Source organism: Labrus mixtus, chromosome 12, assembly GCF_963584025.1.
Source record: "Labrus mixtus chromosome 12, fLabMix1.1, whole genome shotgun sequence".
Lineage (NCBI taxonomy): Eukaryota > Metazoa > Chordata > Actinopteri > Labriformes > Labridae > Labrus > Labrus mixtus.
This window is the reverse complement of record NC_083623.1, coordinates 19,614,789-19,636,856: the sequence shown is the minus strand read 5'-3', so window position 1 is coordinate 19,636,856 and position 22,068 is coordinate 19,614,789. Positions and strand designations below refer to the sequence as shown.

Below are 22,068 nucleotides of genomic sequence, written 5' to 3'. Positions count from 1 at the left end.
ATTAAAGATACAGGAATATGGCGGTTCATTACAATTTTAATGCACAAAACACACTAACTGGACAAACATGTTGAAATGATGATGGAGTGTAAATCAGGTAGTGGATGAGTGTGAACTTATAGCAACATGCATGTAATATGAAGATGTTCATCACAATGACCTCTGTAATTGTAATTTCTGTTTCTGTTAAAATAAGAAAATATATCTTAAATCTACAGGACAAATATACGCATGGGTTAAGGTTCAAGAGAGACAATAACACACAATCTAGGGAGACCCGTGGGTATTACTGATTTATGAGCTTAAAGGTTAATCTAATGCAGAAATACTGCACAGTGGTTTTCATTACCAGCACTGTTACAGATCTGGAAAGTTATAATGGTGACAACTGTTTTTATTTGATAGAATTGGTTACTGCATGTATATATTTCATGTCAAATGTGAGCTTGGCTAAAGAGTTCTGGTGGAGAGTCCTGCATTGTTTTGCTGAATCATTCTGTGTTGGTTTCCCCCATGCTTAAAAAGCAGAGCGCTGCATTTTTTTCACAGTAGGATCAAGACAGTCTGAATCCTCTCCAAATGTCAAGTTGTGTTGATCCCGCTGCAGAACAGACACACAGATATTTGTATTATGTTGTGAATCTTTGTTATCGATGAATTTGCCATTGCTCCTTTTTCTATTTTCCACTATTGAAAGTGCACACATCAATCCAATGATAGTAATTTAGTGAACATGGATTTAATGTACTAAAACCAAGACATCTTACACTTCATAAATTTAATCTCTCAGATGCCATTTAGTACTTATTTCTTTAAGCTGTCATGCCATCAGTTTTTTTTTTATTAGTTTTTTTTTTTTACATACGCTCTCTAAAGCGGGGTACACACTACAAGATAATCGGGCCGATTTTGGGCCAGATTCCCCCCTTCCGACGAAAGTCAGCAAAGGCCCGACTATCTGATGTTCCAAAGATTATCTTGCCAGATTCTCCTGTGGTGTGAGGTGTGTTAGGAGGGATTTTAACCTCCCCGATCTGCTTGGAAGACGATCGGGGCCGCCCCGATTTGAAATCGTAAATATTAAACATGTTCAATATTTACGATCGGAAATCCTGTGGTGTGGGGAGAACACAGAGGACGGCCGAGCACGGACTCTGTGACTTGTCACGTTGAACGGAACAATAGCCAATAGGGAAGCAAGCTGACTGAAGCAGGAAGCACAACAAACATTACCATGGCGACAACAGCAATCGCGAAGCATAAGTTGTGATAGTCGAGACTCTGGTTGTCGGTGAATGAATCGGTTAGTGTGTGGTGTGCAGAGTTGATCGTCTCGTTGCACACCACACACTATGCGATCTGAACTGTTAATCGGTCAAGATTGTTGTCACGTGATTTAAAAAATCGTGTAGTGTGTGTACCAGGCTTTAGGGGAGGATTCATCGACCCTGGTTTGATCATGCATAATCTCATAGAAATATCTAAAGACCCTCATTTAATAATTGAGTTCTAAAAGTTTTGTTCTATATTCTAACCTTTAACTGCTGTTTTTGTTACGAGTGGATTTTAATTGTAAGGCCTAATGATAGATGGTTATGGGGATTGTTTTTTTTAAATCCACTCCCCTGATTGTTTTGCAATACAGGTGAGAAGTATGTTCCAGAGGACTTACGGGGAAGTAGTGACTCTGTGCCCTCCAGAAGAAGAAGACAGGAGAACCTTTTTCTCTGACCTGCTTCTGGTCCAAGCTGCCAGGGCTCCACCTCGCCTCAAGAACACAGGTACTTATTGTACTCACTTAGGCATACACATGCAGACCGAGACAGTTATGACTCATCCCTGCCGTCAGTACTAGAGGGCAGTGTTGTCTGCATTTTCTCAGTTTCCTCCCCGCTCAGTTCTCCTCCTCTCCCACTGATAATATTTCTGCAGTCATTTTTGGAGACACTTCTGTGTTTGTGTGTACCTAATTTACATTTGGAGATTGAAGTAAAATGTCAATGATGTTCGGAATTGGTTTAATTAAATCAAGGGTTAGGAATAGAAATAAGCAAGTGTTAGATTTTAATGTAGTTGTACATGCAACTGTGCTTTTTGCCCAGTGTAAAGCCAATCCTCCCTAACATCTTTATCCAGCTTTCAAATCAAAATCGGCCCCTCTCGACCACTGATCAAACTCGGAGCCAACCCTTCAACTGCCATTGCCCCATTCTCCATGCCCCCTTCTGTTCTGGTTCAATATGAGAGAACTGTCCATTCGAGCTTTTAAATGGAAATGGTGCCCAGTGTTCATCTGCAGTTTCCTCATTGATGCAAGGCAGGGGTCCCCCGCTTTACTCGCCTGATGCTCTTCAGGGGTCCCTGCCTGACTAAGACAGCAGCCTGGCTTCCAGCAGAGAGGCCGGCAGATAGCAGAGAAGAGGTTGCAATGAGAGGGCCCAGCCGCTATTAGGCGTAATGAGAATCAGGGCTTGGATTGCCGCAAGTGAGCAGAGCGGCATGGGGTGCCTTTGATTCTTCTTAACTTTGTCGGCAGCAGCCTTGGGCTAGGACTGACGAGGAGGAGCGGATATCTGCTTGCCTTTCTTCATCACTTCACTGTCCCTTGGTGTATTTTTAAAAATATGTTTAGGGGAAGGAGTATTGCCAAATTATATTCTTCAGCTTCAAGATTCATGAAACATTTTTTTCCAGAGCAGGTATTTAAAGCTCTATCTGATATGGTGTAAAAACAAATGGTCAAGGATCAGAGATGAGACTGTCTGTGTGTGCTAACTGTTTTTTTTTTTTTTTAGGTATTTTGTAGTGATTTTGCCCACAGCTGATGCTTTTGTGTTTTATTGCCAAGTGATAAAACAAAGATTCTCTTATCATGTCTCCGGGTTTCTTCTTGATGCAAAAGCTTTATTTCTTGTCAATATATGTCATTTGTTCTCCTCCGTCTTTGCTTCTAACTTTGTTTTGCTTTTTACCCTAACAGAGAGGGTTAAAGAGGCGCTGCCAGTTGCAGAGGCTCCAGGCCCCAGGGTCCTGTCAGCAGAGGAACAGCGCCGCCTTGCTGAACAGGAGGAGAACACACTACGCGAGCTCAGGCTCTTTCTCAGGGACGTGACCAAGCGCCTGGCCACCGACAAACGTTTTAACATCTTCAGCAAACCAGTTGACATTGATGAGGTAAAGAGGATATCTCACTCATAGTTTGACAAAGCCGAATACAGGCCTTTTTTTTTTTTTTTTTCTTAAAGTGAGCTTTGCATTGTGTGACAGGTGTCAGACTATCTGGAGGTTATTCGGCAGCCCATGGACCTGTCAACTGTCATGACCAAGATTGACACAAATAAGTACTTCACAGTGAAGGACTTTCTGGTGGATATCGACCTCATCTGCAGTAATGCTTTAGAGTACAACCCTGACAAGGATCCTGGAGGTGAGGGGGGGATTACTCAAGCATGCTCATGAATACACACATGCACTAGATGTAAGGCATAAAGCTTAAAAACATACAGTATCTACTGCTTCAAGCAATTCTATGTCAAGTTAAAAAATGGAGCAATAGCTTGCATTTGTGTGTGCGTACAGAAATAAAACTACTGAATGATCTTATTTGAAATGCAAAGAAACAAACTGAAGATTGATCTATTTCCTGTTGTTTAGAAACCAAGTAAGTAACTAAGTAAGTAAGTGCATTCCCCGAAAATCGAAAAATGTAAAACTCCCAAACTGAACCCTAAAACTAGAACTCACATATATATCTATAAACAAGCCCAATGAACCTCTTGTGTTTTGGGAGGCAGTGATATGACAGCCTCTTGATAATTGGTCAGCTTTGGCTTATCCTTATTAATAAGTGTGACCATGTGTTTCTGCAGTCATTGTTGTGTTCCATTTGGCTGTAATTGTGTGAAAAAGTAATTAGATTTAACACTTAATGACTTACCAACAGGGCCTCCAGGCAATAAATTTACAGGACGGCAAGATGTTTTCCTTCCACTTGGAAATTCAAATGAAATTTATTGCATGCAGCCCCCACTAAAAAAAAAGAAGCATTTCCACAGTGTAATTCATGCGCCGTAGTCGAGGAAAGCCGCTGCACACGCATGAAAATTTAATTGTCTTGTCTTTCAATTTGAAACAATTTTTTCCTCATCCTCTTCTCTGTCTTTGCACCCTTTCCCAAGCACAAATACAGGCTTTATGATGAGGGCGGAAAAATACAAGAACACACATGTATACACAAGCAAGACAAGAGGCGTGTTATTTGCAATTGGTTTCAAATAAATTGCTTTCAGGGCAAGGGGAAAGTCTTTCTCTAGAGAGATGCATATTTTTTGTGTACATTAAAAAAAATTATATGGAAAAGGGTTGAAAATATCGAGGAGAGCTTTTGCACTGAAGAGAACAGTATTTTCTACCAGAAAAGATGATACCGTGATGTTAATTGAAATCTGCATACAGCATCCCACAGGTTAGTTTATAGGTCCATTTTGAGTCCTGCTTTGTGTGTTTAGCTGCTGCAGTTACTGCACAAGGCTATAGCCGCCCCACACTAATGGGAAGCAATTCGCTGCTAGCCCAAATGAATAAATCATTTCTCTGTCTACGCAGGCGAGGGGCCTGGGTCATTTGTGGGAATGTGGGTCTACAAATGATACACTAAAGGGGAAAAATACAATTAGGCAGTTTAATAAAGAAGACTAACGAAGCCTCTAGCCTGCTCTCCCAGTGCTCTGCCCAGGGAATATGGCCCAGACCTTGCACAATACGGCTGTTGAGGGAGTCCTATAGCAGCTCACAAAGTGCTGGGAAAAAACCTCATTATCCCTCAGTCCTCTATTTCTCCTTGCCCTTCATGCTATCTTTATCACACCTTATGAACAATTATGTCGGCAGCCTTGTCTTTTGCCTCCTCACCTTGCTAAATAATTACTCTATGATAAGAAGGCTGATATCTTGGTGCACTACAATGAGGCTCAATGTCGCAATTCATTGTCGCTTGAGGGAAATGGTGATAACGATCGTTTGACAATGAGGAAACAATGTGGTGTGTCGGTGCATCTTGTCTGTTCTAGATGGGCAGGTCAGGCAGGGCCCATACATGTGCTGGTGAGCTGTCTGCATCTCCCTGGCATTTGACACACCTTTCTCTGACAGGCAGCTAATACACACACACACACATACACGCTCACACACACACACACACACACACACACACACACACAAACCTCCTCCATTGCAATTAGTAAGCCAGCTTCCAATTAGACAAAGGAAGCTGGCAGATTGTGACCCCTCTGCCACCTCCAGCCTGAACTGTTCTTCCTCTGCCTGCCGTAATGAGAGGCTGCCTGTTTACTGTGGCTATGCTTTTAGCCTGCCTCTTAAGCTCAGTGTTTATTTCCCCTCCGTGGATGCAGGAGCTGGGAAGAGGAGGATTTAATGATTCAGTGAACATCCAAGAAGATAGAAGTGTAAGAGTTATAAAAGAGAAAGATGTATTTATGTCAGAAGGAATGAGTATATTTATAACAGATTTCAGATAGCCAGTATATGCCTCTGGGTGTATGTGCCCACCTTTGTTTTAAAGGGGTGAAGTGCTGATATCTGATAAAAGTGCTGATAAAATTTCTCACCATAGCGTGTCCTTTTGTTCAGTCTGTGAGAAAAGGCTGCAATCCTTTTTCTCACAGATACAGTGGAGTGGGGTGGGCTTGCTGTCTGCTCTTTGTCTTACATGCATGATAGGGTGTGGAAAACATGAATCGAGCTGCACACTGCTCCAGCTGCCTCAACGCTGTTAGCGGGAGAATAATAAAGTGATATGTTAATGCAGTGGTTCTTAACTGTTCTAGCCTTAGGACCCACCCCCAACTCTTTTTAATGAAAATCGAGACCCAAATTTTGGGTAATTTTTCAACCAATCAGATTTATTTAATGAAAAATTGTGCAGTTTGGACCTCAGGTGGTACAAAACATGACAGAACAAAGACACGAAATAAGACAAAAAGAACAAAACACACATTGCTTGAATAGACCTTACGACACAATATCTTTTCAGGCACACATTCCCGACCCACTGAAAACAGCTCTGCGACCCACTTTTGGGCCGTGACCCACCAGTTGAAAACCAGTCTTACTGAATATAAAAATTCTTCATTTAAAGTCAGAGACACTGTTTGAACCTCTGTATTACAGAGGACATGCCCTTAGATGATTATGCCCACACGTGTCCAAAGGAAAAAATAAATGTTGTTTCATATAATAAAAGTCTTACATTTCACTGTCTCCTTTTTTTCAGACAAGGTGATCAGGCACAGAGCATGCAGTTTAAAGGACACAGCCCATGCTATATTTGCTTCCGAGCTGGACCCTGAATTCGACCGCATGTGTGATGAGATCAAAGAGGCGTACAAGAAGAGGGGTAAGACCATATTTCTAACAGAGTAAATTGAAGAGGATATTTTTCAGTTATCGAAATACATTCAGGAAATTCTACCGTATCTATAAAATAACCTCACACATTTCTATGTAAAGGAGTATAACCTTTTAATCTTAAAAAACCTCCATTATTCCAAGGCCTCTTTGAAAAGCACAGTTTTTCTAACATACACTTTAATATCGCCAGATACTTACTACATTATTTGTTCGCTCTTATATATATATATATATTTTAGGATGAGATTTACCATAATATAATTTCGAGAGAAGACTGAAAAGCAACATCTGTTGTTTTCAGTAAATAGACTTCTTTAGAGGAATATTTAAAAGACTTGCCAGTCCAAGTTTGCTGTTTAGTTCCAGCCTGCATTCTCTCCCTATTTCTTTTTTGGAGAAAGTCTTTGATAGTTTATTTCAAAGAACAGAAACCTGCTTTCAGGGAGAAATAAAATCTGTTGGGGTGCCCAGTTGTGTTTGATGGAGCAGTCAGCTCTTAATGTTGAGTATTGGTACAGAAATGAGCGATGCCCGAGGCTCCAGTTTTCCAGACACTACCTTCTGTGCTGGCTCTCTGCATCTGACCAAACAGCCCCAAGCCAATGCTCTGTGGATTCAGTCTAAATCTAAATCTAAATGAGCATATTGTACATACCAACAGACATATACGATGTAGTTAAACGATACACTCAAGCTTTTAAGTATTGCCTTTCATTTAAGTGGCCAATTATCGCGTAAAATGGTATGCATGAATATGCTAATACTCCTATTGCTTTTCTTGCCAACATGGGAATAGGTTAGCAAACACACTGACTTACAATGAGCACAGTCTCTGCACCAGTTGAGAAAAGATTAGATTTGAGAAGTTACAGTCAAAGTGACTTATAGAAAACATCTAACTATTGAATCAAAAATACATAGCAGCTCTACTTTGGCTCTATATTTATTTGATAACCATGAAGACATGTCCTTCCGTGCACTTCATGTTTTTTTAATTCACAGCCATAAGAGAATCAAAACATTCTGCTACATCTGAGTACACAGTACTTCCCTACATTATCATTTATCCTTCCCTATTCAAAGAGATGAAACACTGTCACACAGTATTACCCTTTTCTCTTCCATGCTGTCACAATCTGTTTTGGGTTTGATTTTGATACACATTTTAAAGCTTGTGAATGCATTGAAGAAACTTCACAAGGAGGTCTACTTTTGTTTCCTTCTTCTTTCAAAATCATGTTCTTCAGTGTCTAAAGCCTTACCCCCCTGAGGGCCCGTTGACTTATGACTTAAGCCATGGAGGTCTGGCTCTTCCATGTCACCCGGGAAACTTATCATAGAGGAAGCAGCTTTCAGAAGTCATTCTGTTGCTTTTGATTTCCTATTTTGGCAAACTGAAAGCACAGGATGCTAAATGAATATTGCAGGAGCATAATTCATCTGCCTGAGAGGAGGAATACAGGGGTATAAATATTTCATCTTCCAGTCAAGGTCCTGCTATGAAGCTATTAATTAGGCAAGTTCTGCATGATATCCAATTGCAGCAGTTTTCAAAACGAAAAAGGGCATCCGGAGGCTTTTTACCCCTGTGACAAGATGAAAGAGCTGTGATCAGTTTGGCCAAAAACTTAATTATCTCTTGATGTCAAATGTTGAAGAGGTTCATTTTCAGGCACTTGCATGTGCCTGTGCTCCACTTCTGTTTAACATTCCAGTCACACTTTAGCTTTTCGTGTGAAAGTGAAAGTCTAAGTTTCACACACATCAGTATTTGTATTAATTAACATGTGGTTGTGAGTCAGTCACCATAACACAAGTTGGTGAGCCTTCACAGTACCTATAATATTCCTCTTACTGGTTATCCATACATCAAGACCGACTCTCCAATCTGCCAGCAGTGTCTTTCAGGAGCAACTTTTATTTTAACACACACACAATTGCTCATGCACACACTGAATTGTATCTGTTGTCTGTAACCGATCCTCTGTGGTCATTGCAGGCCTCGAGACGCCAGCTCAGGCGACGGCAGCTCCCACTGTTGCAACCAGGAAGCATCACTTTGCAGGAGAGGAGCCAACTAGGAGCAGCACTCAGGGCGAGGCCACTGAAAAACAGTGCACCACTAGTGAGTATTCAAAAAGACTTTCATACCACTCTTGGTGAATTACGACACAACATGAACAATACGGGCAAATTTAGTTTAGTTTTAGTTTAGTTTATTAGTTTATTTGAATCAGGGAAAGTGTACAAAATAACATTAGTCTCACAAGAGAAAAGATGCTTTGTACCAGAGCTAACTAGCCAATTTCCATCTGTTGTCCCTGGGCAGATGATCTTGCATACTAAGGCCCTCGATAGCTCGGATATCAGATAGATAAGAAAAAAAAGATAGTGGGTTTGAGTCCTTGCCAGGAGATGAAATATGTACCATCATCATGCCACATGTTGGTTAATAATTTTGGTGGATAGATGTTATAACTAAGTGCTTGTAAAAAGTTTTAAATGATTTATACCACCAATACTATAATTCACTATTTTGCCAACCACTTAAAATTGCTTACACCAGTGGTTCTCATACTATGGTACGCGTACCACCGGTGGTACGCGGGCTCCCTGTGGTGGTACGCAAAACAATCTCCACAATATATTTAAAAAAAAAACCTGTTCAGCATAAAACAACATTTTTCATTTTTGTCGTGCTCTTATCTTATCTGTCTTGTATCTATTGGGTTGTATTTATATCAAATGTGTTTTCTCCTCTAAATTAATCTAGTTTTTGCAACAAACAACTTTAATCTGCTCAATATTTGCTCGCGCGCGCACAGACATGAACAACAACAGGAGTATGCTTTGCGTTTTGAAAAGTTCCACTCGATATTCCGTTATAGTTCAGTACTGAAACAACAGCAAGCAGCTGAATATCTGTTAATGTAGGTCTACATTAACAGATATTCTGTTATTTATTGGAGTTCAGTACACAATCAGCAGCAAGCAGCTGTGCATTTTTAAAACGGAGCCAGGAGGAGCTTCAGTTGTGATGCATGTACGGACAGTCGCTCACCCTCTCTATCTCTCTCTCTGTAGCTCTGAAGCTGATGTGATTCTGCTCTCTTTTGCTGTCTTAACACTCCGTAGGAGTCGAGAGCGATTTATTTAAAAAGGCAGTTTTGCTATGTTGAACGCAGAGACTTACAATAAAGCGGCTCTGTTTGCACCGAGCCTGCGGAGCGAGCGTCTGCACTCTCTTGCGCGCTCTCTCTTTCTCTCTCTCTCAGGTACGCAGGAATTTTATGAATAAATGCAAAATTAAATGAGAACAGGTCGGAAATATACTTGGGCCCAGTTATCGTCTATTAGTGGGAAACACTGGAGACTAAATATTCTCAAACAGGTTGTTGGTATAAAGTTGTCATTTTTATTGTTCTGCACTTTTTTTTGATTTGGTAAATGTCAGAGTTGTCTTAGTTTAAGTGCCAGTTCTAGCGCTAGCCCTTAGTAGTCCTATAGTGTGGCTGCCAACAGTCAATAATAAATAACCTCCTGTGTAAAATGTGTGTAGAAATAGGCCTGCAGTGTGTTTTAACGTCTACCATAATGGTGGTACTTGGAGAGACAAATATTTCCGGAGGTGGTACGCAGTCTAAAAAGTTTGAGAACCACTGGCATACACAATTGCTTTGTGTGCATGTAATCACATGTGAATGCTGATAATGACTGCATTGAAAAAACCCAATGCACTCACATCCTATGCTTAAATACAACCAAAGTCAATCAGAATCTCTCCCAAGTGCACTGGCATTCTCCTATTTGACTCATGCACACTCAATCTTGTGGAGAAACAAGGGGCAAGACACAGACAGTCAGTCTGTGACGCAGCAGCAAGCAGCTGTGTTGTATTACAACAATATTTCAGATGTATGTGGTGTCGCACACCTGCCTGCTCACACATACTTCTCAGCAGTGGAGAAGCATCACACTGAGCGGCCTCATTAGCACGTCGGCTCTTTCCTAACTACTCAGAACATGACCACGCCACAGAGCAATTACATGCCCACCTGTAGCAAACGGCAGGTGCCTCAGGGTGAATAGAGGGCTGGGAATGGGCAGGGGGGCAGACTAATGAGGTTGTTACCTGAGCAAATCGGAGGTAAGCAGGTTTAACATGTAATCTGTAAAATGCCCTGTAGCTTCCACCTGCTAAGAATAAGGGGGATGAGATGAGCTAATAAAGGCACCTTCAACATTAATGAGAGATGTTCAGAATCTAGAGTACGACAAACAAAATTGTGGAGGTACTGTATGCAGCTTATACAACAACATATCCTCTGAAAGTAGTTATTTTCACTGTCAGTGCAAACCAAAGAAGATGCCTTCTTTGTGTGACACTGCCTCTTCTTGCCGCAAAAATGTGACTAATACAAATGTTTCGAACTGAAGCAGTAAGCCTATGAATTATAATAGTCTGTTTTTGTTGCCATACATTAAACTTATGTATCTCTTTGTAGTACATATGTGTAACACAAGGTGGTGCTTGTCCCTCATTAGAACATCCCTGATAGCATCCCTGCTGTGTGGGTAAACTTTTGCTTCTCACAGGGAGATGACCCCCTCGGGAGGGATGAGGGCCTCTAATGGCCGTCATCAATACAGTCGGCCTCAGGGCATGTCTAAGTCTTGAAGTCACTGCAGTTTCTCATTTGTCCTGCAAAGCCAGTAGCTAGTGGTTATATAAGTAGAGATATACTATTCAGAGTCAACAGTTAAATTTTCCACCCAAAATATTTCAGCCCACAGTAACCATATGCAGCTATGACTGAAGACTTTGTCATTGGTCTTGTAGTAGTTGTTTCACATTTTTCAATTCAGCAGTGGGAATGTAGTTACATAATAAAAACAGACTAATATAGTGCAGTACATCTCAGTCACTGAGGCTTTAATTGCACTATGAGCATATTTAACATCTGGTAATTTTGTAAACAAATCCCCAAATAATTAAGATCAAAAACTGTTTTATTAGTCTCTTGTTATTTCATTTAATCACATGTTCAGACATAACTAATAAACACATCTTGGTGTAGATTATCAAGGATATGTTCTAAGGCTATCATCTGTTTTCTAGTAATGATAAATGAATGGGTCATTAAAGCAATATAATGTTTAAATTACTTAAACAGTTAAAGGTAACTAGGTGAATAAATAATTCAAATTCAAAGACAAGCCAAGGAGGATAATATCCAGGCATTAATCATCTAATTGATAAATTGTCAAAATCCAGAGAGACCTCGCTTCTCTTTTTAAGGATGACAGCACACATTAGACCCTTATATATTACTATCAGCTGTAGTCATTAGCTACAAAACCAAATGTCACAGATGTGGACCACCAATTTAGATGCTCCTGGGAGAGTCTTTATCAGCCCCCACTAGAGTTTTAATTAATTAGCCTAAATCAGGTGATTAATTTGTGACATTGGCAGCCAGTTCTCACCTGAAGCACCTCAGCAAGGCAGCTATTAAGCTAATTGATCTTAGAGTCAGTCATGTCTGCAGATATGACACAGACTCACAATGAAAGCGCAGCGTATCTGGCAGAGGAGAGGACCATTTTCTGTGCTGATACTGAAGAAATGTACCAAAATTGCACCTACTGCAGCCAGGTCATTTCAGGGTTTTTTGGCTTTGCCTTCCTCTTCTGTGAAGGTCAGGACACATGAAGGTTGAAGTTATCCTAGATCATTACCTGCAGGGGGAGGCCTATCTGGAGCTGTTTTGGTATCTGCAGTTTAAAGGGCTTTTTCCGGGCAAACACTCCCTCGCTCTTTTCATCCCATCCCTCTTTGCTGTTCGCCCAGAGCTGAGAAATGCCTGTTCAGATAAATCAGATATAACCAAGAGTGGATGCAGGGAATGGGATGTACTATTTGGAACTATGGCCAAAGTTATGCAAAAGGCTTTCTGAGAGCTAAATGTATATTTCTGAATCAGGTGTTTAAAGAAGTGGCTGTTTATAAGCTGAGATTTTGATGGCCAGGGCAGCTGTTCAGTAAATCACAGGGTGGGAGATGGGAGACCATGCTGCTTTTGATGAAAGAGTAAACAGGATGAGGGATGTCTGCATGGATAGCACTTTCACAATTTCTTGGCTCCCTGTCTCTCACAGCCCTACTCTCTGCCTCCCTCCCTCATTCCTGCCACTTCCCCCAAGGAGGAGCAGAAAACCCAAGGCCCATTACCTGGGCCACAGCTCTGGGTTCATTCAGAGGGCATCATACCACGGATCCAGTTCATATGGAGTGTCTTCATTCATTCATTCATTCATGATTAAGACCATTTAGTTTTTCTCTTTTGCTCCATGAAAATAACTGACTTCAAATTAGATTTTTCCCAGTGAAATTCTAAAGATACATGCTTTAGATGGATTGTAAAACTATCAATGTCTAATTATTCTCTATGTTTAAGTAAATGTTGTCTGTTGTTCTCAGATGTGACAGGAGAAATGGTGTGCAATTTTCTTAGTCCTTTTTTTATTGCATGGCTCACAGGCGTTTTTCACTGCCAGTTGACAAGATGGCAGCTAATTCAGCTGTTGAATTGTTTGTGAAAGAAAAGAATAACGATGCCGGTGCTGCATAATGTGTCCTCCGAGTCGGCCAATTCCATGCCCAAGGCAACAGCTACCAGGCTGCAGTCATGTCTATAGAACGCTGCTGTTTCTTGCCTCGCCAACTGCTTTGTATCTCACATCACAGCAAACAGACAGCTTCCCACCCTATTGCCGATGTCAAAACATCACCTTGATGGGATATTTAACGTCATAATTAACGCTGCAGCCTCCTTTTACCTCAGGCTGAATTGGTTTATAAAGGGATGGCCTGGATTTTTGACCAGAGCAGAGAGGACAGCAGACACACAGTCTGGGATATGCTGGTATTGTCACAGTGGATGTGGAAATGAGTAAATGGAAAGGTACATTTTTGTTCAGGAAACACAGAGCACTGTTGTCAACATTCGTCTCGCTAGTTGTTCTTAAAATGAGGTGTGGTTAGGACCATTGTTTGCCCATGTTATCTGTAGGCAGCAGAGATGAGCAATTTAGCCATAGTCAACAAAAACCTTGGCTGAAGTCAATAATGCATTTTCTTATTGCAACTTAAAGGACACTCTGGTGATTCTAGAAAACGAGGGCCTGCTTACTACAAACTCTTCCAACTTCTTCTTAATCTCAGAGAGCATTAGATGATTTCTGCTGCTCCAATTGATGGTCCTCTCAGGGGCTTTCACTTCATGGTAAAGCAGATAGATCATTTTCTTCCACTTGCCGACTCTCTCATTTGAATTGCAATTTACCAAGCACAGGCACACCTTTATTTTAGAGGTAATGGGAAATGATTAGTTTCACGTTGCTCCACGTATACATCTCAGTATGAAAGAGTACATACAGCCCCCTTGAATCTTCTTCACTTTTCATTTGCACTCATAGTAATTCATTTTTATCAGATAAAGTTGAACATGCTCTAAATACAGCTTTCTATCAACTTTTTCATGTCAGCTGATATTCATAGGACGTCAAAAGTGGTATTTGTTTTAGTTTAATTAACTACATGCCAAACTGTTAATTTTGTAAAGCTTGATTTTAGGAGTATTACATACATTTAATTCTATTGAAAATAAAGAGTATGTGGTATCACAGTTGGCTTTCAATCCAGCAGCACAAGCTAAAGGGATTTGTTTCCCTTTTTTTCTTTCCAGCCATTCTTCCCTGTAGTTGTCTCATCTTCTCTAGGGCACGAATTTCCTTGGTTACAATTTCAACTTCATTCCAGTAAAGAACACCTTTTGTTCCTAATATTGAAATTGGAAAAGAAAATGTGATAATCACATTCTGTTCTCGTGTCTTGTTCTAGCAAATAGACTCAGAAAATTAGAGATTTCTTTCAGACAGATTTACCTACTACAAAAACAAAAAATGGTAATTGTGTCAGCACTTGTGGATTTCTTTTGTCAAATGAGATTATTTATTTAAGGTAAACATTTGTATTCGATCATCTAAAATCGCACGTTACATTTAACAGCACCAGTCACAGTGTGAACAGTCTAGCACAGATCGCTAGTGATAGATGTCACCCTGTTCTGTGGATGGAATATACCATTGTCTTCCTGTTGCATCACATAAAAAGTACAAGTGGCTAACTTCAAAAAACAAAGAATATTGCCAGAAACTGAATGTGCAATGTTATTATTACACAGATTCTTCCGGAGTTTCTCGGCTACCAGGTGAAACAATCTTGAGTTGAACTCTTAAAAACCTGAGGCTCTCACTAATAAAGTCCATGCAAAGCCCAGAGCGAATAAACGCTGAGCTTAAGCTGCCATTTTGTGGGTACAGATGCCTCTCGGATCATTGTGGCACCAAGCGTGAAATGAATGTAAAATCATCCATGATGTCTCTTGCTTCCATTTATTGTTTCAGGGTGAGCTGACAGTGTTAGTGTCTCTGGAGATTCATTCTGCATCTCTAGGTCTTTTATACTCGCAGCATATCCTTGTGTATAGTTGCTGCTGCGTGCTGAGTGTAGCAAATTGACAAGGTTGGGTGGTGATCCTCTTTAACAGATTGAATTGTTTGTATTTTAATACTGTGCTGGTAACCATATATATTATTGCAAATGGCTTACTTTAATGCCGAAAACAAATGAGCCTTAAGAGTCACATTGGAGTGATAAAGTGTGTTGCTCATTGCTTCTGTGTATGTCAGATGAATTAAAGCTGAGCTGTCTGAGGATGGTAAAAGATGTTGTGAAAGAAAGAGAGATAGGACGAGTGATGGACAAAGCGTTTGGATGCAAAGCAGAGTTAACAATGACAATGCTCAGTTATGATACATGGCTTTTGTCTTTAGAATCTGGGTTAACTGTTCTAAACCATGCTAGGCTAAGACTTTTTAGTTAAGCTGCTTTCAGACTTCCTCACACCGTTTCACATATGCACTCCTGAAAGCATCTAGATAATGCCAGGAGGACAGCTCTGGGGGGCGGGTTCCTGAAGTGAGACGTGACGTAAAAAAAGACGTGGAAGTATCGGACGAAGCAACAGAGTCTGCTATGTGATGCTATAATGAGAATATTTGCCTTTATATCAATGCTACGTGTAGTCTGACAGAATCCCACCATCAACAAAACAAAAGAGAACAAAATACTGGAGAACAGAACACATAATGCAGCAGTTTTATTGCATACTTTTTCTGGGAAAACATGTCCATCAGAAATAACATTCACAGGCTTCTATGGGTGGTTCATGATTTGTCAGCCTCTCCTTCCAATTAACTGGAACAATTATATCCACATGATGTATTAGTGCTTCATCAGTTTGACTTGATTATGGATTCCTTGGTGGGACACACATTGGAAACTGGTATCCATTTTTCCAATAGGATCCCCCTTTTTACAAGTTGGACTATTTGTGTATAACAGACTTCATTTGAAAGCAGTGATGTTTTGATTGAGTTATGGTCGTTTGGTTCAAAATATACAACACTCATTACTCTGGGAATGTGTGTGTGCGCGCGTTTAAATATCTTCTATTATGGGGTGTTGGTGGCGCAGTGGTTTGTGCGCGCGCCCCATGTATGGAGGCTGTAGCCTCAAGCGGGCGGCCCGGGTTCACATCCCACCTGTGGCTTCTTTCCCGCATGTCATTCCCCACTCTCTCTCCCTGATTTCCGACTCTGTCCACTGTCCTGTCTCTCCATTAAAGGCATAAAAAAGCCCAAAAAGAAATCTTTAAAAAAAGAAATATATATATATATCTTCTATTATGAACTTTTAGTTTTGGTCTTTTGGTTTTGGTAGTGATTGACACCGGCACTGCTAGACCTTCTTTCACATAACTAAAGACATGCTAATGTTTTCTTGTTCCATGGTGCAGATTAACTTTCCTAAACTAAAACTTAATCACACATGCTCACATCTCTGGGGACTCCTTACGTTATGGTCTAATTAAACAAGCCACATCGAACCATCATGAAATAGGAATGTGTGTGGATTAGGGTTTTAATTACATGAAATCTTGTGTAGAATTGCTCTTATCCTGGCTAATTGGTCCATCTCCATTAAACCCAGAGAAGAGATGCTATATCTCTTACCATAGCTGCCTGCACAACCATTCATTAAGACATGTCATAATGTCAATGTTTGTTATGTAATACCATCAGCTCTCTTGTCTCCTGCCTGACTTCACACCTGTGATTGGTTCAGTCTTTTTATCAAAGCATCTTAGGCATGTGAATGACCAGTGATCCACATATTCAGCAAAAGCATTTAGTTAGCTTTATGTACCAATTCTGCTTTTATATAAGTGTGGTACTATCATGTCATTTAGGGACAAACAACTGTTAATTACTCTCTCTCTTCTCCAAACATTGTAAGTCATTCCTCCAGTCAGAGAGTTGCTCACTTCTAATATGTGTGTGAGCATCTATTCATGGACACACTAGAAATGTAATTCCATCACAAACTGCATCATCAAACAAGCACTGATTCTCTGGTAAGAACATCCTAAGGCTATAGGTAACATTTTGCTTTTTCTGATTTTAATTTTCAAATCCTTATTAAATTTAGTCTAACATGCGGGCAAAGACAATGCTTCAAATCTCTTGCGAGGAAATTAGAAGTTTGGAAATATAATTTAAAGATATGTGTGGGAAGGTTGTATGTATGAACTTCTCCCAAAAGTACAGCCATATACTTAAAAGGAAAGAATGAATTCATCTATTGGAGAGAGAGTAAATGATCAATTATCCATTCATTTTAATACTAGTAGAATAATGTTTCAGATTTGTATCCTATATTCTGTAACTGTTACCATGTAAACTAGCTTAATCCTTTTTGGCTCTTTTCTTTTATCATATCCTGAAGGCTGAGAACAATCAATAGTAACTTCACAACACCTCAGAGTCCACTGCATGCAACACGGGGCAATTTGAGTTGGGAGTAGTATAAGTCTAGACACTGTCTGGCAATATTGCAGGGGTAGTAGAGGAAACTAACATACGACCAAACCATTATCAAAGTCAGTGCATTCCAAAGTTATAACAGACGGGGCGCAGCGGTGGGTAACAAAAAGAGACACCAGTGTGTGTGGTGTCTCAGAGTATGAGCTTCTGACAGCATGGAACCAAACTAGTTAGGACACCACATGGAGACTTGCTGCACACAAAGAGAAGCCTGTTGATTTCTTCTTTGAAGTCATTGCAGGACTGGAAGTATCTTACATTTTTTATAATTTTTTTTTATTTTCAATGAGTTATTCATCTTTAGAGTCTGGTTTAAAGAAATCAGTTCAAAGCAATAACTGTTGTTACATCTTAAAAATTGGAAGTTTCATGTTTCAGAATCACTTATTACTGCTTCCTCTTTTAAAGAGCCCGTATTATTCCCTTTTTGTGTTCATATATTTAATCTATGTATCTACTTTTGTACGTTCACAATAGCTAAAGTTCGAAAAAAGTGTCTGTTTTCATGTACTGCTCCTCGCTCCCTCTACGCTCTGAGTCCGTCAGCTACGCTCTGCTGTGCCCACACTGTTAGACCCCACGTGGGCCAAGTCTGCTCTGATTGGTCTGCCAATCCGCTCTGTCGTTATTGGTCAGTTGCTCAGCACGCTTCTAGGAAATTTCAACATGAGCTGCAGGGCTTGCCACAACGAGCCAATGGGCTTAGATCAGTGATCTCACACTGACAATGACGCCGCACTGACAAATTTTTATCGAGGGGGGCTAGAACGGAGCGTTACATGCAGCTAATGCTACAGCTAACAGGAGGACGTAGGAGAAGCCGTGTTTCCACAGACTTTTTGCACATAGATGTGCCTAAACATGCACAGGACACTTGGAAAACACACTAAAGAGCATATAAAACCAGAAAAAGCATAATATGGGACCTTTAAAGTGGATTGTTTGATTTTTCAGTTTGCTGCAGCATTGAAGTTTGTTATCTTTACTTTGAGCAGACAATCTTTCAGACGATGCAAGAAACAGTTTTTTGTAGAGTTTGAAAAGTTAAGGTTTGCACTTTGGATGGCGACACAATGAACCCTTTTAATGAGCCCAAGAGACATTATCCAGTCTGCTGAGGGTTAAACAGAGCGAAGCTCAGACAAATAGTCATATACATGCTGCATTATCCCGTTTTCTTTCGGAGTTCTCTCAAGGGCGTTTTCCTTCTATCTTAAAACAGGATATGATGTTTACATGCACAAACACAAAAACTTTTTAAAAAACCTGGTCAAAACCAGGATAATTAAGTGTAAATACACTCAATTTTTATGGTTGAGGGCTTGGAGGGGCTTGAAAATGTTTGCATCTGCTAAAAGGGGGCCAGGCAGAAAGGATTTGGGAACCATGGAAGACCAGATATTTCCTATTATATAAAAGCAAATGAATCTTACACCTGATTCAATAAAGTGTCTTCGTAGAGCGAAGAGTCCCTGAGTAAACAGTATTTAATTGAATAACTCTTTCTGTCAACTCCTATAATTATACAGCTGTGAAGACCTGAATTCCTTAACAGGATCACAGGGGATCTAATTTTTAACATATCTAATCAATTTAGCAAGTAAGAGAGTTCTAGCAAAGTACAATGTCTCTCCCTCACAGTGAATGAGATATGCCTACAGATCACAGCTTTTGAGGCCAGCAGAGTGCAAGCACTCACTATTATTTTCTACAGTAGCAATCTTGCCCACACTTTTGTGTGGAATTTGGGGATCTATTTTATCCATACAAACAGAGCTATATAACACAGGTATGTTTAAGGTATGGAGGATAGAGTATGCTGTATGGTGAAGAAGCATTAGTTCTCCATCACTGGTCTTGGGGTCTTAGAGTTAAACGCTGTGACCAAATAGCGATTTCAAGAAGTGTTTCATTAAAACAGCAGCTAGCAGGTGGGCATTGCCATTCTCCTTGGAGAGGTAAATGCTCTCTCCTATAAAAAGGTGTGAAAACACATATGTCAGTCCAATGAGCCAACCCATCCGTTGAACATCTCTGTACCTCATTGCTCCTGCCTTACAGCTTGTCTGAATGTGTCTTCTGGCTGTGAGCGAAAGACCTGTCCCCCAAAAGGCTTTCGTATCCTGCTTTGTATGTGTGTGTGTGAGTAGGCTGACATTTTCAACATTACTTTGAGCTACTGGTGCATTGGGGCATATTTGTCTTCTTAGAAGAGGGCACCACAGACACCGTCATCCCACCAGCCTTTTACTGAGCAGCAGAGAGGAGAGTGACTGAAATAGATGGATGCCCCCCGACTGAATTATGCCTTTCATTCATTCACATGGTGACTGAATTCCCTCTTTAGACCTGCCGTCCATTAGTTGAGTCTGATTTTTAAACCAACGACATTTAGAGCAACCTTAGTTTATTTGGACAACGCTGTAGAATCTGTGAAATTACTGTGATGAAAAATATTTCAAATTATGAGTGAACAACACAAGAATAATAGAATAGTAGTTATCCTCTTATCTAACTCCTTTGACAAAGTAAAGGTGTATTTCCCCAAATATTGAACTGCTCCTTTAAACCATTCAGGGTGATGTGGCTGTGCAGACCTTTAGGTGAAAAAGTAATAGGAAGGAAGTGACTGATCTCCTTCATATCCCAAAGCAAGGATGGGATCATTTATTGATCTGGACAATTCATAAGGTGTCATTGTGAAGTGTCACATCAGGTGACAAACTGCTGTCATGTCACACAGACCCAGAGGCCCTGTGTCACCATGACAGCCTCTCTCTCTGTCGGTTATATGTTGGGTTTTTTTTCTCCATATTTTGCCTCAAGGCGAGCATACTTATGAAGTGCACAGTTAAAACTCCAAAAGCAATCGCAAAAGTTTGTATATGTCATAAAACCTTCAGCTGAACAGAAGCCATTTAAATGAATTCCGGCTTAATGGTTGAAATATAAATAGTTTTGATTTAATCTCTTCTTATGCTTAGAATTGAAATGTTAAATTTCATTAAAGCGAAGGCATCATCTAGAGAGATATTTAAATAATCATGCTATATTAACCTTTTATATGGTTTATTAACATGTTGGTTTTCTGTTTAAAAAAATTTAAATGATTAATGTACGGTTAACCTTGAAGTAATTGGGATTTGTTCAATGGTTATGACAGTAGGTTCATGAAATGCAAAAGAGTAGTGTTTGGAAATCATAGTTTACAGGAATACATTTTTTTTCTGATAGGAGCAGAAAACAGAATTTCAGAATGATTAGGGTTGTATTTAGCCTTGATCTATCCCCTCTTTTCTTAGACAAACAAGCCACTTAAAAGAAATAGTGAAGCAGCTTCAGAGCTCTTTTTTGTTTCTTATTTTAATGAAAGATGCTACTTGTTGGATGTCTCACTCTGATTAGCTTTTAGACAAGGTCGGAGATAGCACCCTTATAAATAAGTTTTTTATATAAAAGAACAATGAAACCTCATTAAAGTAGATCAGTTTTGAAGAAAACAAAACACTACTCCTTCTCATGTGTTTGCTTGGAAGGGCTATGTTACAAGATTTTTGTTGCCCTTTGTTTCTGTTTTGTGACACAACTTTGAACTCCATGCTCCTTTCCATCAGTCACAGGTGATGAGGGCACAGGGGATCAATACTTCATTTATGTTACGAGATTGAGGTCCCTACTCACGTCGATTCCAATGAACCAGGGTGAAAAAAAGCTGAGTTGGCTGTAGGGTTGTCACTGAGTCCATGCACATATTGAGTCTGCCTACAAGAGAGTGCACTTACAATCAGCTTGAAGAACAATTGTTCTGGTGACTTGGGAGGAGAGCAGTTCAGCAAATCAGTAAAGTTATCATATGATAAAAGGCAGATTTGTTCCAAAGGAGATTATTAAGGATGAGACCAGGACTCATCCAGTATTAGACTTGGACTTTATTGTCCCCATGGGAAAATTATTTTTCACTGTACTGTGTGTATACTTTATGTCACAAAGTGATGTAAGGTAATAATTGCCTGTTGGTAGCATGCACTACATCTGTAATGAAGCATCAACATTCATTGGTTCTTATATAATTTATAAACCTTTTAACTTGAATTTTTGAACACAAAAATATTTAAATTCATTACCTGTATTATTATCTAATCATTTGAATCAAAAGGCGTCTCATATCTTTTTTTATACATTGCTAGAGAAAACAACTTTGCTTTATTCTGGCTTCACCCTTGAAACAACTTAAGACTTTAATCACATTGCAAAATATCTATTTTTCTCTCACATCATCTGTGGTCTAGTGTCCCATTTATTTCTCACTTACATTTAAAAGTCTAATATTTTCCAATTTTGAGTGTTGTTGTTACTCTGCCTTCATATCTGCTTCGATTCCAAGCTTATATCTACGGCCCTCATCCTGTGACTGATGGGAATCTTCAATCCTCTTGTCTCTGCTACTATGAGCAAAGAAAAAAAACATGGTTATACATTACAAATTTGACCAGAGACACACACACACACACACACACACACACACACATATATATTTTTACAGACAGGCCTTGTGTTCTTTAGTTTCAAATTATTGTAATGTTTATAGAAGCATGAACGTTCCCCTGTGTTGGCCTAGTGTCCTAAATG

At 39.9% G+C, this 22,068-nt stretch overlaps 1 protein-coding gene across 2 annotated transcripts in view; it reads left to right on the top strand.

The window, feature by feature from the left end:
• atad2b (ATPase family AAA domain containing 2B) overlaps positions 1-22,068 on the top strand; it is a 60,880-nt gene that overhangs the window by 17,449 nt on the left and 21,363 nt on the right. For both annotated transcript variants that reach the window (XM_061052466.1, XM_061052464.1), the window contains exons 20-24: positions 1,646-1,781; positions 2,981-3,174; positions 3,268-3,427; positions 6,293-6,415; positions 8,429-8,554. In XM_061052466.1, the coding sequence (XP_060908449.1) occupies positions 1,646-1,781; positions 2,981-3,174; positions 3,268-3,427; positions 6,293-6,415; positions 8,429-8,554 (739 nt within the window). The remainder of the gene's footprint in view (positions 1-1,645; positions 1,782-2,980; positions 3,175-3,267; positions 3,428-6,292; positions 6,416-8,428; positions 8,555-22,068) is intronic.